The 19,383-nt window shown below is 48.2% G+C and overlaps 1 protein-coding gene across 1 annotated transcript in view; it reads right to left on the reverse strand.

Annotated features, from left to right (window-relative positions):
- ARHGAP39 (Rho GTPase activating protein 39) overlaps nt 1–19,059 on the reverse strand; it is a 422,273-nt gene extending 403,214 nt beyond the window's left edge. The window contains exon 1 of the mRNA XM_084619553.1: nt 18,943–19,059. Coding sequence (XP_084475679.1) covers nt 18,943–18,953 — 11 coding nt within the window. The 5' untranslated portion in view covers nt 18,954–19,059. The remainder of the gene's footprint in view (nt 1–18,942) is intronic.
- Nucleotides 19,060–19,383: the final 324 nt, after the last annotated feature.

Consider the following 19,383-nt stretch of genomic DNA (forward strand, 5'->3'; position numbering starts at 1 on the left):
AAAACAAGCCACCACCGCCTAGTAGGAAATGAGGTCTACAAATGTTTCTTTTTTTTAAAATCAAGAGCTTGAATGGTGAAAGTATGCACAAACTAGGCTTTCCAGGGAATTACTAGGACAGAGAAATTCTAGATACAGGTAAAGTATACGAACTCAAGTTTTACTAAACTTGATTCCTATGAATGAGGAATTCTTACCCTCTTTGCCTACCAGAGTCCAATCTTACAAGCCTTTGACTCCTAACTCAGCATTTAGAGAACAGGATCTTCCATCCTTAGTTATTCAGCCCTTAATGAGCCAGGCAACCCGCTCTCCACCCAAAGTGGATCAAAACCCTAGAAAGATTGTATTAATTCAAACAACGAGGAGTCCTTGTGGCACCTTAGAGGCTAAGAAATGTATTTGGGCATAAGCTTTCGTGGGATATAACCCACTTCATCAGATGCGTGGAGTGGAAAATACAGTATGCAGGTATAAATATACAGCACATGAAAAGACAAGAGTTGCCTTACCAAGTGGGGTCAGTGCTAACAAGGCCAATTCAATCAAAGTGGATGTGGCCCATTCCCAGCAGTTGACAAAAAGGGGTGAGTATCAGAGGGAAAGTTATTTCTTGTAGTCACCCAGCCACTCCCAATTCATGCCTTCCAGTGGCCAAGGTATGTGCTCCCTCCTCCCAGCACAGGGTCAGGGCCAAGGCACTTAACAGTATCTTGAGAGTACCCATGAGAATTCAAGAACTTGTCTACATTTAGGGTTTTAGCCAATGGCATAGCTGCCCCAGTGCACATCCGCAGTGTAGACATGCTCCATTGGTGTAAACCATGACAAGCTCCACTGGGTGCAAGCTGCAGTTTACACCAATGCACTATATCTATATTGGGACAGCTGCATTAGTGGGGCTAGATCTCTAGTATATACAAGGCTTTCTAATTCAAATAAGTTAACTTACCATTAACATTCCTTCTTTGGTAATTTCATTTACCAAATTACCAGTCCAACATTTAGCCTATTAGATTTTTTTTTTGTGCGTACATAATTAGGATTGGTCTAAATCAAATAAGACTTAAAGCAACTCTTGTTCTCCTCCCACTATCTCTCTCATGTGCTGACCTCGTTCAGCCTACACACAGTCAAATTTAGCAAAAATATGCCCCAGACATTAATAAATTTAGGACCGAATTCTTCAGTGGGATGTATGCACAGGGGCTCCCCCAATTAATTCAATGAGAACCCTGCACATGTATGCAGGATTGGCATTAGGACCCTTAATTAGGGTTTTGAGTTCCTTGACTTTTCAGTACATGGGCACAGATATATGTCACATCACAGACTGATTTTTAACAAGATGCTTTCTGCCTGCTGGGAGAGAGCCCAGTTGCCATCTAGGACTACTGTCGCTGAATGTAGACAAAATTAAAGTAGGTACCTGTGACAACTCGCTCACCACAACATATGATGTGGCTAACTGTCTGCCCTGGGGATGAGAGCTGAACAACCTGAGGTTAAAACAGCTTCTACCAAACTAGATCAAAGACTCAAATGCATCAGGAGATAAGTATTAGTGACACTTATGTCAAGGCTTGGAAATATTAGATTTTTATTGCTAAATGTTGATGAACATGGATTTTAATCACATATGCACAAACAGACGAAAAATATTTCCAATGATAAACAAAATTTACAGATAGGCAAAGTAAGAAAAATACAGATTGAGAATTTAACAGAGTTTGATTTAAGGATATTTACTTTGTATATTTGACATGTGATGTTGACAATTTGTATCAACAGTTATAAAGCTTTACCTTTTTTAATCTGAACTACTGTCATTAAATAATTGTCAGACCTCCTACTATTGTCTGATCCCCCATAATTTCCCACAACTGTGAAAATTTAAAATCACTAAAATAAAAAATGCTAAAATAAATATCAATAGTATCCATCAAAATTATAAAAACTAAGAAACAAGTTCTGCCAAGCCTGTTTAAATGCGACAGATGGGAATAACGGATTAATTAAAAGTGTAATGTCTCATCTAGATAAGATTTGCCTATTTGGTTGCAGCCTTCTCCCCATGCCCTACAGATGTCATTTGCCTTAGTTAGCAAGCTCTTTAGGGCAAGCACCATGTCTTCATGTGTCTTTGTACAGTTCCAAGCACAACAGGGCTCTGATCCTGACTGGGGCCACCAGGTACCAATGTAATGTAAACAATGCATCTATATCATCTTAGTTCTTCCTATTTACTAAGGCTCTTCTTTCAGATGCTTTTTCTCATTAAAATGATTCAACATTTAATTTTGTTAAATTATTAAGGTTGTCAAACTAAAATCCTAACAGTTGGATCTGGAAGAGAGAGAATTTTAAGGGATAAATAGCACTGGCTTAAAATAAACTGACTTGTAGCATCTTCCCCAGGGTACCAAAATGAAAGATTTATGTTCAAGCTTTTGGTTGTAGAGACAGCTCTGCAGGTGTTTGCAATGTACTGTACTAATACAAAATAGGTTAGCTTTCATTGTGACATTCTGCTGTAGTTTTCCCTCATTATAAACACTAATAAGTAATAACTGATGACAAAGCATGCAGTTATACCACAGGAGGTACAAGGCTTAAAAACCAATTATTTTCAGCTACCGAAGAAATGTAGGTATTTCTGTATAATCTCACTTCTTTAAATGCTACTCTCTATTAAAATACCTAGGTAGAAAGCTATATTCAGAGCTTTCAGAGGCAAATCTATGTACCACCATCTCTAAGTATCCCTAAGACAAATCACTGCTATATTCCTAATACAGATAAAAAAAACATTCCAAGTATATCTTCCATATATTTACCTAGGTTGTTATACTTCACCCATTATTGTGGTTTGTGGGCACTTAGGGTTTGATCCAGAGGCCACGGAAATCCAAAAATCTTTTTAATTTATTTCAGCGGGCTGTTGATCAGGTCCTTATACTTAATATTAAGTTTTGCGAGCATGAGTTAATTACTAAGTACCAACCATACCCTCACTGCTATACGAACCAACATGAAGGCAGCTCATCCCTTAGTTCTTGCTAACATAGCTGCTGACCACCCAAGATCAACAGAATTTGAGTTTACCAGCGCAGTGTGCTGCAACTGGCCAAACAGCAACCTGCTGCTCCAATCCACCCCCTCATTTACATTTTGAGAGCCTACTCTCTTAGCCATTTTGATTCATTCAGAGAAATGAAAATTTGAATGACCTGACCCAACAAAATACAAAAATTACTCCACTTTCAGAACTTCAAGAACAAGAATAAACCCTTGATTTATCAGGATCAGCTGCATGAAACATGGCGCCCAGAGCTAGGAACTCCGAGTCCCACTATGGAAATGACTCATTTTTTTACAGGTTAGATGGGGATTTAAAAAAAGGGGGGGGGGAAGAGAAGGGGAAAGAGATGGCATCTCATACTAAGCAGCTAGGCTGCCTACCCTGGTCTTCATAAAGCAGGCACAGAATTACCGCCCAAACGCCGCACCTTCTAAGAGTTTTCATTAAAGGCACTTCAATAAATGATATTCAATAAGTAGTAGAGCCCAGAAGCAGAACTGTACTTACAAACTCCTCTCTGCTTCCACCATACCATCACCAACACTCCCTCTTGAGCTTGCTGCTTGCTCCAGGCAGGACCTCCCATCCCTCCTCTAGACTCTACTATGTTTGTTTTTAAATGAAGCCAGTCAGACCCTTGCTCCCAGGTCTGGCTCTATACTGTGTCCTAAACCTTCACATCAATACAGCAAGACTTTCGCTGTGGGACTTCCTACTTGCTGCTGTGAGGTTTCAAACTGAGGAGGAACATTAGGGCAAATATAATTTAACTGCAGACCACAGCACCATGGATCACCACAGGGACTTACAACAACTCCATGCTGGTGAGGTATTTGTAAAGTTACTGCTTGTTCTGAAAAATGATGGTAACCTAGAGGTTCATAAACTATCACAGGGATGGTGGGCTAAGGTAAATCCAACCAGACTCTCACAGTCTCAGGGTCACTGCACCTGTATTCCCTGTCCTCGGGCCAAGCTTATCAGAGGTCACCCATGAGTCTTATGGGGCCTAACTACATCAAGGCTTTACAACCCTTCTGCAAGGATTAGACCCCATTGGGCAGAAGGTCACGTCCATTTGCTGTATTAGAAAGAAAGCCTGAATTTTAAACATACTCAGTGCTATTTATGCCAGAAGTCCTTTCTTTGTCTGTTGGTCTCTGGATAATATAGTTTGAACTAGTATATGCGAATCTCCCCAGGATGGGGTACCTCTCTGACAGGGGTTACAACCTGGCTGATGTGTCTTAATTGCCACTCACTGTTTTTAGTTCCAATGGACCCCAATTATACAGCATAGGGTTGCAATATTTGTCACATTTCCCCACCCCTACCTTACCAGAGAGGTTACATATAATATCAACACACCATAATACAAACTTTATTGTATTAAGTCTTTCAAAGATTTCGCACAAAAGTGCCATCACGTGGACTATTGCTTACTTGCTTTAAAAAAAAAATCTCCATTTGACTGGTCAAGAGCAATTCTGCTCTTAGAGCCTTTTTCTACTCCAGCCACTATTTCACTGTGAATCACTCCCAGCAAAGAAGATCTGTCAGTTATCTAAACAAAAAGTTTCCTTGGGAAAAAAAAATAGTTGTTCCAGGCATTACTGCTTAGTGTCAGCGCCACTTGTTTTTCCTTCAAGATAGTAAATAAGCCTTGATATTTAGATTTTTAATTGGAAATTTTATAAAACCAGAACATATGCTAAGTTGCTTCCTGGAGCAATTTTTTAATTTATAGGCCACACCCTACTCTCAAACAGATTTGAATGAAGAGGTTGACACAAACCTTGCTCTAGCACTGAGTATCTGAACTATGATCCAGATTACTCACGGTGACATTAAGGAGATATTAGATATGCAAAACTAAAAAGGGTTCTAAATGACTGCAAGCTTGACATATTCATTTGCAATTTTTCCTTACAGCCTTGAAAGTGATACTACTGGGAGCTATGACAGATTCAACAGCACCACTTCAAAGGGTGTGTGGGGAAATAGATCTAAAAGCTCCCAGCAGTCCTAAAAAACCCCAAATTCTATCTGAAGGGGAAAATCTTATGGAGACTCTGTCCCCCATCCCACCCTCTTTTATAACAATCACTCTTAATTAACACAGCTATGTGTCATGAAATTAGTTCTTCCATCCTCATTTCAGCCTCCCTTCTCCTGACCAATTCTGATACACACCTGGAGAGGTGGGTTGGATAGGATATGCCACTAAAGGCAGATGGACACATGACTTTTAGAAGGGAGTAGGGATCCTACCACAGCTGAGAGCATAAGAAATTATCTTCAAACAGATTCAGGCAGAGAAATCTAACTAAGCTTTTATATACACACCAGGCCTATTAGTACCAGTATTTATTTCACTCATCATGCAGAATGGGAAGTGGGTACACTTACGTCAGAGACACCCAAAAGGTGGATTTTAGTTTGATCTCAAGGAGGAATAAAGGAAAGGATTTCTAGAAGCTTGAGAAGATGAGAAAAAGCTGTCAACCTCCTCTCCCAACAATGCTGCCTTTCAGAATGGCTATCAAGGTTCATGACTATAAAGGACAGGGGCAAGAAACACCACCACCCTGGAGATGGCTGCGTTTTACTAGGTAAAGAACATGCTACCTGCCTACAGCATATGAAGTGCTTTCAAGCTTGCAGAGATACTATAGAAATCAATAAAATAATAATGTACCTTCAACTCAGAGTTAACAACATTTCTAGATGGTAAAGAGGCTGGATTTCCAAACACGTTGCCTGTGCAAGTCATTTACATTTGAGCAGAGCACAGAGCAAACAGATCGATAAAAATGCAATGAGGCAAATAGAGAAATGTCATCACCTCGAAAAAGGAAGACCAGAGACCACGTGCATCTAACAACAGCAGAAATGGACACAGACTCACGTTTGTTTTCTGTAAATGCTACATTGCAATGTTTCACTTTAACTTAAATGCAAAAGATTCTTCATAATGCGTAACAGTAGAGGTAAGGAAACGTGATCTCATGGTCAAGGCCCAGAACAGTCTGAAGACTTGGGTTCTTCTATTTCTGGCCCTGTCATGTAATTCTTGTGTGACTTTGGACAGGGTCATCCTCACTGTGTCTATTTTCCCATTTATAAAACAGGAATAATAGTGACAGGAATGTCATGAGTCTAAATGAATATTTGTAGAATGCATTGAGAGCCTCAGAGGGAAGAGAAGCACAAAGTATCAAGAGTTACAAGAATTTACTGTTGGATAGAGATTTTTCTGAAATATCATATCCCTTTTTCCTCTTACTGATCGAACAGGAATCCTATGTGTTGTGCCCTCAGAAGAAAGAGGAGGGCAGCTTGTGGGCACTGCACAGTTCTGAACGCAGCAGGTTAGCCATACTTGCATCAATCAGACTCAACTGTACACGATAACCATTAACGGGGGGGAGGGGGACCTCTCTATGGAGCATTAAAATCCAGATATCATTTTGCTGTCTTTTCACTTAATCCCCATGTCCTCAATAAGTTCTCTCTCTATTGCCAAACATATTTGGAAGTCTGCAATGATGAGTTAATGATTCAGAAGTCAAGAAATAGCTCTGCTCTGTACCAGAAATAACTACCAATCAGTGTTCAATTCAAGAACAAAATTCTGAATCACACTATCTGTAAAATACAATAAGCAAAGGCTTCTCATTCTGACAGTCTATTTCAGGCTTCATTTGCCAGAAGTTTTATGAGACATTAACCAACCGTCAAAATTGCACATTTCTCATTTTAAAAGAAGTAGTTTTGCTTTTCTTTAAAAAAAAAGAAGAAGAAGAAGATGTGCCACTGGCTTACGACACCTTATATTTAATAATCCCACATTGCTTGTTTGCTTTGATTGATTTTTTTAAAGCTAGATATTAACAAGATTTCCATATAGATTGTATAGACAGGAGATCTAGTCCCCTGTTGTGTCGTTGAGAATGTATTGTAATGCAGGAGGCATTTAGGTCCTTAAGGAACTAGAGCACCTGCTGGGACAGAAGCCTGCCTGCTCAGGATAACATCGTCTTGAGTAAGGGAGGCTCTTTGGGAGGGCTAGGAAGAGGCTTGAAAATAGGAGACCCCAGGGCCACAAGGTTAGATATCGCGCGCGCGGGGGGGAACGGACGACAGGAGGCTTACTATCCACTAGGTCAGCTAGCAGCTGTTATCCAAGAGCAGAGTCCCCAACTGGACTGCATCAATAGAAGAATACAAGGGCGTATAGCATTGCATACACAGAATACACTCATCATTTGCAACACAGTGAGGTTAGAAAAGCAAGTCAGATTTAGCTGGCGGAAGGTAGAGTCTGCAAATGTGTTACAAGCCCACAGCGATAGGTGGCCCTGGAGTTAGCCACCAAAGGAAGGGGACTGTCCTGAGACTCAGGCTATGTTTGCACTGTGCACCTTACAGCGGCACAGCTGTACTGTACACTGTGTAGCCACTCTGTCAGCAGGAGAGCCCTCTCCTGCTGACAAAATAAAACCACCCCCAAAGAGGGGTGGTAGCATTCTCCACACCAGCACTTTTCAACAGTAAAGCTTGTCTGTCGGGGGGGGGGGGGGTGGTTCACACCACCAAATCGACAAAAATTTTACTGAAGGAAGTGCAGTGTAGACATAGCCTAACTTTTTGGAAAATCCCATCCAGCAGGGAAAGCTGATACTCTGAAAGCATGGACAGTGTTGAATTATTAGGCAAGAGCATTCTCTGAAGGGGCAGCCAAGGTGCCAGCAAGAGAGAAGTGCTAAGAGTCACAGTAGTTACTAACTCCATGAGAAACACATGGTAGCAGCAATACAGTGCTGCAGTTTTTTCATGGATAGACTGAAGTAGACAGGGGGCGGAAAAAGGTAGAACTTTGAGAAAGCAAGTGTTAGAAGTTGTACAAGTGCACTCAAAAAGGAACAACTAATTTAAAGGGCAGGGTGTATATGTTGCCTGGAAAATACTCAAGTGGTTCCATTTAGCACTAGAGTAGATTTATCCCAGTTGCCAAGAAAGCAAGTAGGGGATTAAAAATAGCCATCCTGAATTAACAGTAAAATGAAAAGAGTATTACAGCAGAAATCTTTTGAGAAGAGATGGAAGAGGAAAAGAAGAAGCCAAAGTTCAATGAGTTATCTAGAGCATGTAAGGTAATAATCACTGAAGCAAAAAATGCAAGAGGGAGAGCATGGTTGCTAGAGAGGAACAACAAATTATTTTTTAAACATACTGAAGGGAAGAGGTTACTGTAGGATCATTACAGAACTTAAGCAGAGAAAAACCTCATCAAGAGACATGGATCAGGGGGTAAGAATGAAGTTTTCTATAATATTTACCTTTGGGGGCCATGAACGTGGTCAAATAAATAAGTTACAAGAATGTATGGAATGAATGATATAACCACTATCATTGTACAAAAAGAAAAGGAGTACTTGTGGCACCTTAGAGACTAACAAATTTATTTGAGCATAGATTTCGTGGGCTAAAGCCCACTTCATCAGATGCATGCAGTGGAAAATACAGCAGGAAGTAGAGTGGAGTGAGTAGGGGACGAGAGCTGAGGAGCTTATTAGCACCGTCGTGTCCAGGAAGTGGATCTCCTGTGTGGACTGGTCCAGGTTGAGGTTGATGGTGGGATGGAAATTGTTGAAATCATGGTAGAATTCCTCAAGGGCTTCTTTTCCATGGGTCCAGATGATGAAGATGTCATCAATGTAGCACACGTAGAGGAGGGGCGTTAGGGACAAGAGCTGAGGAAGCGTTGCTCTAAGTCTCTCTCAGGGCCTCTCCTTCTGCCCCTTCACCCCCACGAACATGATATAGTTCTGTGGTGACCTAGAATCCTATTTTCGACACCTCCAACTCAAGGAATGTTTCCAACACACCTCTGAACATATTAATGCACAGAGAGCTTCCTACCAAGACTACAAAAAGAAGGATTCTGGGTGGACTCCTCCTAAAGGTCAAAACAACAGACTGGACTTCTACATAGAGTGCTTCCGCCAACATGCACGGGCTGAAATTGTGGAAAAGCTGCATCACTTGCCCCATAACCTCAGCCGTGCAGACCACAACGCCATCCACAGCCTCAGAAACAACTCTGACATCATAATCAAAAATGCTGACAAAGGAGGTGCTGTCGTCATCATGACTAGGTCGGAATATGAACAGGAGGCTGCTTGGCAGCTCTCCAACACCGCTTTCTACAAGCCCTCTGATCCCACTGAGGGTTACCAAAAGAAACTATAGCATTTGCTCAAGAAACTCCCCGAAAAAGCACAAGAACAAATCTGCACAGACACACCCCTGGAACCCCAACCAGGGGTATTCTATCTGCTACCCAAGATCCATAAACCTGGAAATCCTGGGCGCCCCATCATCTCAGGCATTGGCACCCTGACAGCAGGATTGTCTGGCTATGTAGACTCCCTCCTCAGGCCCTACGCTACGACCACTGACTTCCTGAGGAAACTACAATCCATCGGTGACCTTCCTGAAAACACCATCCCGGCCACTATGGATGCAGAAGCCCTCTACACCAACATTCCACACAAAGATGGACTACAAGCCATCAGGAACAGTATCCCTGATGATGTCACGGCAAACCTGGTGGCTGAACTTTGTGGACTTTGTCCTCACCCATAACTATTTCACATTGGGGGACAATGTATACCTTCAAATCAGTGGCATTGCTATGGGTACCCGCATGGCCCCACAGGATGCCAACATTTTTATGGCTGACTTAGAACAACGCTTCCTCAGCTCTCGTCCCCTAATGCCCCTACTCTACTTGCGCTACATTGAGGACATCATCATCTGGACCCATAGAAAAGAAGCCCTTGAGGAATTCCACCACGATTTCAACAATTTCCATTCCACCATCAACCTCAGCCTGGACCAGTCCACACAAGAGATCCACTTCCTGGACACTACAGTGCTAATAAGCAACGGTCACATAACCACCACCCTATACCGGAAACCTACTGACCGCTATACTTACTTACATGCCTCCAGCTTTCATCCAGACCACACCACACGATCCATTGTCTACAGCCAAGCTCTACAATGCAACTGCATTTGCTCCAACCCCTCAGACAGAGACAAACACCGACAAGATCTCTATCAAGCATTCTGACAACTACAATACCCACCTGCTGAACTGAAGAAACAGATTGACAGAGCCAGAAGAGTACCCAGAAGTCACCTACTACAGGACAGGCCCAACAAAGAAAATAACAGAACGCCACTCACCTTCAGCCCCCAACTAAAACCTCTCCAATGTATCATCAAGGATCTACAACCTATCCTGAAGGACGACCCATCATTCTCACAGATCTTGGGAGACAGGCCAGTCCTTGCTTACAGACAGCCCCCCAACCTAAAGCAAATACTCACCAGCAACCACACACCACACAACAGAGCCACTAAGCCAGGAACCTATCCTTGCAACAAAGCCCGTTGCCAACTCTGTCCACATATCTATTCAGGGGACACCATCATAGGGCCTAATCACATCAGCCACACTATCAGAGGCTCATTCACCTGCACATCTACCAATGTGATATATGCCATCATGTGCCAGCAATGCCCCTCTGCCATGTACATTGGTCAAACTGGACAGTCTCTACGTAAAAGAATAAATGGACACAAATCAGATGTCAAGAATTATAACATTCATAAACCAGTCGGAGAACATTTCAATCTCTCTGGTCACTTGATTACAGACCTAAAAATGGCAATACTTCAACAAAAAACCTTCAAAAACAGACTCCAACAGGAGACTGCTGAATTGGAATTAATTTGCAAACTGGATACAATTAACTTAGGCTTGAATAGAGACTGGGAGTGGATGTGTCATTACACAAAGTAAAACTATTTCCCCATGTTTATTCCCCCCCACACACTCACATACACACACACACTGTTCCTCAGATGTTCTTGTCAACTGCTGGAAGTGGCCCACCTTGATCATCACTACAAAAGGTTCACTCCCCCTCCCACTGGTAATAGCTCACCTTAAGTGATCACTCTGGGTACAGTGTGTATGGTAACACCCATTGTTTCATGTTCTCTATGTATATAAATCTCCCCACTGTATTTTCCACTGAATGCATCCGATGAAGTGAGCTGTAGCTCATGAAAGCTTATGCTCAAATAAATTTGTTAGTCTCTAAGGTGCCACGAGTACTCCTTTTCTTTTTGCGAATACAGACTAACACGGCTGCTACTCTGAAACCTATCATTGTACAGTGATTGCAAGCATAAAATCTTACACCCCAATTAATCTTCATGCCTCAATGATTCATAACCAGTGCCCAGAATATCAGTAGAGCTGCATGTGAACTGGCAATCCCACTAACATACATTTGTTTTACACCCGGGATCAGCCTGGACACCTGAAAATTTTATGTTCTATTAGTTTTGTTGTTTTTAAAATACCATACATCACCATATTATGCAATCACCTTAGAATTTGAGGGGTACCCTCCCTTGAAGAAAGCAGTGGGCGCAATCCAACAAGTGTGCAGTTTTACGGTTGGTAAAATCATGGAGACTATTATAAATAGATTGACAGAATGGGTTATCAAAACCTCCATGATCTTACATAAAATAAACCCCAAACCAAGCTACTTGCTGATGAAGACATCACATGTATTCCAGCTACACTATCATTTAAACTTGTGACAAAATCCCCACATAGAGGCCAAAACTTCTGAACAAGGACACCAAAAAGTAAAGCACTTAATCAGGATTGAAGTATCTCTCCTTAGGCATGCTAGTATGGAAATTTCTGGCATGGATTCTTAGGCTGGCTAGCCTGAACATGGATATACAAACTGGACAGCAAACTGGATAGATGATCATAAGCAGAGATCATTGTAAATATTAACAGCTCTGAATGGAGAGAATTCACCAGTATCTGGAGTTGCAGATGGTGCTCTTCATTTGGTCTACTGTCTAAAGTAGGAATGTGCCTGTGGAAAGGGTACGCTAACACTTTGCACTATTCTAGCACCAAGGATTTCGAAGAGTCAAATATTTACTTAATTCTCCGTATCCCAGTAAGGTGGGCAGGGCTCATTATACCCATTTTACAGCGAGAAACTGGTAACAGTTTTTAAATGATTTGTTCAAGGTCAGAGCAAGTCCGTGACAAAAGGACAGAACCTAGGAATCCCAATCTCAGTCCTCTGATTGAACTGCTCCCAAATTTGGTGACAGACAAGAAGTTGGAAACAACACTGATACCTTCAAAAAGATTTAAACATATCAGAATCATACGAGTTAGAGAGGGAAGAGAATATCATTAATAGGTCATGGTAGCCCATCTCCCTAAGGCAGGGCAGGATTGTTCCATATTGCATATTTACTAGTTTAAACATGAATGTTCCAGTAGGCGGGTCTTCCACCATTTCTCTAGAGGGACAATTTCACAGTCAAATAGTTCATTGTCAAGATATTCCTTCCTGACAGGTAGCCTAGATTTCCCTTTTCTTATTACAGGTCCCAAAAACACCAAGGGAATGGGTGTGACAACCTATGAAATGGCTGGTGGATTCTAGCAGGAGCAAACATACATAGATATATTGCGGAACTAAGAGTCAGAAGGCAAACTCTGCATCAGAGAGGCTCTATAAAAAGGAAAGGAGTACTTGTGGCACCTTAGAGACTAACCAATTTGAGCATGAGCTTTCGTGAGCTACAGCTCACTGTAGCTCACGAAAGCTCATGCTCAAATAAATTGGTTAGTCTCTAAGGTGCCACAAGTACTCCTTTTCTTTTTGCAAAGACAGACTAACACAGCTGTTACTCTGAAACCAGTCTATAAAAAGGGAAGTTCTACACCACCCCTGGGAGCAACTTACCTTGCTATGCATGGAGAGGGAACAGGGAAGAAATTTTAAACAAGCTATGAAAGATACCTAGCTTTAATGATACAAAGAACATCTTAGGTTTGTAGAATTGGGAGAAAGACTCTGAAAGATCCTAATTATGGGAGTTCACCAACATATGGAAGGCTCTATTCAAGTTAAGATGCAAATGGACACAAGGGAAATAATGTGTCTGTGGCTACACTCCACAGTATGCGGATACTCAGCTCAAAGTCTTTTCATCAGACCCAGACATCCTTCACCAACCTCTTGGTGTCTGGGAGAGCTCAGACTTAAATGTAAGCAAGGTGGTTGAAGTTGAGTGGCAAGGAAAGACAATTAAGACTCTAATTACCCAGTAAAATAAGGTAATCAGCTTCACCATTATCAACATGCCCCATAATGTTGGGGGTCTTAGATGCCTCACTGCTTCTATATTGCCAGCTTTATCAGTGGACACATACACCTCATCCACACCCATGAATCCTCCTAAGGCTGGTCAAGATTACACTCTTTTGCCTTCTTTACTTCTAGATTTAACCATTGTAATAGGATCAATCTAGGACTAACCATAAAAGCCACCTGGAGGTTACAGCTACAGCAGGGAGCAGCTGCCCTCCTGAATGGAACAAGAGAAAAAAAAATATACCACATCCATGCTCCGCAACCTGCACTGGCTGATAGATGAAATTCAAAGTGTTGATCACTATTCACAAATCCTTTAATGTCCTAGGGCCCCACTTACTTTAAAGACCAGCCTCTCCATCTCTGACCCAACCCTGTACAGATCACTCAAACTCATTGTCCCAATATAAGGTTGTTAGTAGCCAGAAGCAGGCTGTTCTCAAAGCACCTGCACCCAACAGAAATACATTTAACCATATCCTGCTGCATCTTTTCACCCAAATTTTATCTGTTTATGAGCTATGAAATCCTGGGCTTTTAGCCAACTGGCCTCATCTCCTTCAAAGCTGCAAGTTAAACAATTCTAAATAAAAGAAGCAAAAATGCCAGTCTTGTGTATTACCATATTTAAGCCACAGAGTACACCCAGAGACCACAGGCACCCTATAAATATATGTAAATAACGTGAGCACCACCAAAAGCATACCTCATGCACCTCTACAGAAGCAACATCAGTTCTATCAAAAGGACCACAACTCTGCTCCCCGCCCTCTTTGACACTCCCCAAACCAGATCAACCTCACTAGTGGCCTTCTGCTCTTAGGGCTGCTCTCTTCACCTAGGACTTCTACTAATGAGAAGAAATAAGGCTTGCAGGGAGGCTAGATATAGGCCCATCTGATCGCCAGTGGCAGAAAATTCCATAGGCAAGGGCTTTTAATAGGAAACGCTGCCCACAACCTCCTAGGGAAGAAACAAAGCTAGAAATCAGAGGTCCTTTCTCTGCCATCCCTCTCCCAAATGATACATATTTAGGATTTTCTGCCCCAGGAGGTGCTGGCAGAATCTACTTCACTGGGTTCTAAGAAAAAAGAATCAAAGAGTTCCATCTCAGCGTAGAAATGGGATTAGGTGCAAGAGTCACAGTGAATGACATTCACTGGCACTAGGTTTAAACTAAGAGAAGGAATTTCCCTCCAGCATGTATAGGCTGAGACCTCCAGGGAGGAGTCTGCTCTCCTCCAGGACACAGTACAACTGAGAATTTATTAGGTTCACATGGCCATATCCCACAAGCTGTAGCTCACGAAAGCTCATGCTCAAATAAATTGGTTAGTCTCTAAGGTGCCACAAGTACTCCTTTTCTTTTTGCGAATACAGACTAGCACAGCTGTTACTCTGAAAATTGCTTCACTGTGATTGAAGGAGGGTAATCAACACTGGGGACCTTGATCCCTATCTCCTGCATCCATTCTTAATGGTTCACTTGGAGCATAGTTAATAGTGCAGAAGAAATAAGCAATTTCATCAATTAAAATCAATGTAACAAAACCCTAACATTCCGACAGCAGCACTACAAAAAGGCATCCAGCATAGGAACAGATCTAATTTAGCCTGCTAGCACAGTCCAGCCAAAGCCTGAATCTTACAGATAGGTCACACCCATGAATGCTATACTGCAAGAAACTGTTTGTCTCTCTCCATATCAAAAAACAGCTGGACATTTCTAAAATTAAGCCAAATTATTCAAGTGTAAGGGTGTTGATTTCCCCCTCACAAAGAAATTAGCACTCATAGCAACAGTGCAAATGAAGGCTGCAGATTTTCAGTGAAGTGCAATCACACTGTTTTTAATGAATGCACAGCTATATTAGCGTTTAGTGCAACTACTATCTGGGCACATGCTACCATGGGAAGGCACAGTCAATGGTGCACAAAAAACTGCAGAGACAGCACCACACCTGGTGGGCTGATGGCACTGAATCACAGTACCCCACCTTGTTTACTACTGGGCCAGATGTAAACACAGTGACGGGCACTGCCTCATTCAAGCCACCTGCTGCTTTCATGCACCTAGAACCTCATATAATGAATTCCCTCTAATGGCTTTTCTAAAAGCCACCCAAGCTCTGTTCACCAGGTGAAGTGTAGGAGCATGACAGCTGTGGGTTTTTCTGCAGAGGTCACCTGAGGGTTGATTAAACTGGTATCACACAGGGAAAAAAAAAATCCTGCAGTTTTTGCAGCTCAAGAACGCAGGGCTCAGAAAGCAGCACAGCCGTGGAGCAGCACACAGGACAGAGAAAGACAGAGGATTGCAAGTGCTGCACATGTAAAACAAATAAAACCCATTCCAGCACAAACACAAACTCATCCCCTTATGCACACACCCTACCCCATACCAATACACACCCCCAGCACATCCCACTGCAGCCCTATAATCCACACACCCTTTATCACAATACCATTGAACAGATCCTATGATATGAAGAGTCTGAACCACACACTCCCCTTTTCCCTACATCCACACACACCCCATCTCACCACCCCATAATAATCAGCACCTCATGGACATCCCTATCCCCACACCCACAAGCCTATAGTCTCTATACCCTGCACACACCCATATGCATCCATACCCCATATCAGTGTGCACCCTGCCAACAACCATGCCTTACCCCCTCTCACTTGCCACATATATATACCCCCCAACCCCAGCCCACCCTCTTTTGCACTTGCCCCTTCATCCCAGTCCCAATCTCTCATACTACCCTACATCCTCATAAACCCCTGTTCAGATACCCCCAGCAACCCTCCCCCACAGCATGTCTGACACCAACACCCCACAGTGGGGGGGGCATTAAAACCCAACACCACTAGCACAGACCCCCCCCCCAAAGAACCCCAACCCAGCAGGGGGAGTGGGATGCAGTGGAGCTGTGAGGAAGGGCCTCAGCGGAGAGGGGAGGGGGGAGGTTAGCGCTATAAGGTGGGTTTCAGGGGGAAGGGGACACAGTAGGGGTGGAGCTGTGAGGGGAGAGGACACAGACCACCGCCCCCCCGCTGGGGGACATGGTGAGGGGGGGGCTGTGAGGGGGCCACACGGACCCCAGCCCAGCGGGGGGGGGGCTGTGAGGGGGCCACACGGACCCCAGCCCAGCGGGGGGGGGCTGTGAGGGGGCCACACGGACCCCAGCCCAGCGGGGGGGGGCTGTGAGGGGGCCACACGGACCCCAGCCCAGCGGGGGGGGGGCTGTGAGGGGGCCACACGGACCCCTGCCCAGCGGGGGGGGGGCTGTGAGGGGGCCACACGGACCCCTGCCCAGCGGGGGGGGGGCTGTGAGGGGGCCACACGGACCCCAGCCCAGCGGGGGGGGGGCTGTGAGGGGGCCACACGGACCCCAGCCCAGCGGGGGGGGGGCTGTGAGGGGGCCACACGGACCCCAGCCCAGCGGGGGGGGGGGCTGTGAGGGGGCCACACGGACCCCAGCCCAGCGGGGGGGGGGGGCTGTGAGGGGGCCACACGGACCCCAGCCCAGCGGGGGGGGGGGCTGTGAGGGGGCCACACGGACCCCAGCCCAGCGGGGGGGGGGGCTGTGAGGGGGCCACACGGACCCCAGCCCAGCGGGGGGGGGGGCTGTGAGGGGGCCACACGGACCCCAGCCCAGCGGGGGGGGGGCTGTGAGGGGGCCACACGGACCCCAGCCCAGCGGGGGGGGGGCTGTGAGGGGGCCACACGGACCCCAGCCCAGCGGGGGGGGGGCTGTGAGGGGGCCACACGGACCCCAGCCCAGCGGGGGGGGGGCTGTGAGGGGGCCACACGGACCCCAGCCCAGCGGGGGGGGGGCTGTGAGGGGGCCACACGGACCCCAGCCCAGCGGGGGGGGGGCTGTGAGGGGGCCACACGGACCCCAGCCCAGCGGGGGGGGGGCTGTGAGGGGGCCACACGGACCCCAGCCCAGCGGGGGGGGGGGCTGTGAGGGGGCCACACGGACCCCAGCCCAGCGGGGGGGGGGCTGTGAGGGGGCCACACGGACCCCAGCCCAGCGGGGGGGGGGCTGTGAGGGGGCCACACGGACCCCAGCCCAGCGGGGGGGGGGCTGTGAGGGGGCCACACGGACCCCAGCCCAGCGGGGGGGGGGCTGTGAGGGGGCCACACGGACCCCAGCCCAGCGGGGGGGGGGCTGTGAGGGGGCCACACGGACCCCAGCCCAGCGGGGGGGGGGCTGTGAGGGGGCCACACGGACCCCAGCCCAGCGGGGGGGGGGCTGTGAGGGGGCCACACGGACCCCAGCCCAGCGGGGGGGGGGCTGTGAGGGGGCCACACGGACCCCAGCCCAGCGGGGGGGGGGCTGTGAGGGGGCCACACGGACCCCAGCCCAGCGGGGGGGGGGCTGTGAGGGGGCCACACGGACCCCAGCCCAGCGGGGGGGGGGCTGTGAGGGGGCCACACGGACCCCAGCCCAGCGGGGGGGGGGCTGTGAGGGGGCCACACGGACCCCAGCCCAGCGGGGGGGGGGCTGTGAGGGGGCCACACGGACCCCAGCCCAGCGGGGGGGGGGCTGTGAGGGGGCCACACGGACCCCAGCCCAGCGGGGGGGGGGCTGTGAGGGGGCCACACGGACCCCAGCCCAGCGGGGGGGGGGCTGTGAGGGGGCCACACGGACCCCAGCCCAGCGGGGGGGGGGCTGTGAGGGGGCCACACGGACCCCAGCCCAGCGGGGGGGGGGCTGTGAGGGGGCCACACGGACCCCAGCCCAGCGGGGGGGGGGCTGTGAGGGGGCCACACGGACCCCAGCCCAGCGGGGGGGGGGCTGTGAGGGGGCCACACGGACCCCAGCCCAGCGGGGGGGGGCTGTGAGGGGGCCACACGGACCCCAGCCCAGCGGGGGGGGGGCTGTGAGGGGGCCACACGGACCCCAGCCCAGCGGGGGGGGGGCTGTGAGGGGGCCACACGGACCCCAGCCCAGCGGGGGGGGGGCTGTGAGGGGGCCACACGGACCCCAGCCCAGCGGGGGGGGGGCTGTGAGGGGGCCACACGGACCCCAGCCCAGCGGGGGGGGGGCTGTGAGGGGGCCACACGGACCCCAGCCCAGCGGGGGGGGGGCTGTGAGGGGGCCACACGGACCCCAGCCCAGCGGGGGGGGGGCTGTGAGGGGGCCACACGGACCCCAGCCCAGCGGGGGGGGGGCTGTGAGGGGGCCACACGGACCCCAGCCCAGCGGGGGGGGGGCTGTGAGGGGGCCACACGGACCCCAGCCCAGCGGGGGGGGGGCTGTGAGGGGGCCACACGGACCCCAGCCCAGCGGGGGGGGGGCTGTGAGGGGGCCACACGGACCCCAGCCCAGCGGGGGGGGGGCTGTGAGGGGGCCACACGGACCCCAGCCCAGCGGGGGGGGGGCTGTGAGGGGGCCACACGGACCCCAGCCCAGCGGGGGGGGAGGACGCCGGGGCGGGGGGCTGTGAGGGGGCCACACGGACCCCAGCCCAGCGGGGGGGGGAGGACGCCGGGGGGGGGCTGTGAGGGGGCAGTGCGGGGGGGGGGGGAAACAGGTGCCGGGGGGGGGCCGCACCTACCTCTCCGCCATCTTCCCCGGCAGCTCGCTAGCGCGCGGCAGGCTGGGTGCGCAGAGCGGCGGCCCCCGCCCGCCAGCCCATGGCCCCAGCGGCTCCGGCTCCCGACACCGACTGAGGCTCCGGCTCCGGCTGCAGCCCCGCCGCGTCCCCCCGTCACCATCGACAACCTGACCTCACCCGGCCGCAGCCAACCAGGCGCCGCGGGGGGCGGGGCCTGCGGCCCAAGCCCCGCCCCCCCGCCCAGGTGCTCATGGGAGGTGTAGTTCCTGCCCGGGGAGGCAGGGGCTGCAGCAGCTACAGCCCACCTGTGGGCAACAGCTGGGCCCAGTCCATAGCACTCACCTGTAATCGCCTGCTGCTCCCCTAACTCTGCCTGTTCCAATCTATTTCTGTCCTAGAATTTCCTAGAATCTGCCCATTTCTGCCCTCTGCTAGCCCCCC

Source organism: Lepidochelys olivacea (genome assembly GCF_965140295.1).
Source record: "Lepidochelys olivacea isolate rLepOli2 genome assembly, chromosome: 2".
Classification (NCBI taxonomy): Eukaryota; Metazoa; Chordata; order Testudines; family Cheloniidae; genus Lepidochelys; species Lepidochelys olivacea.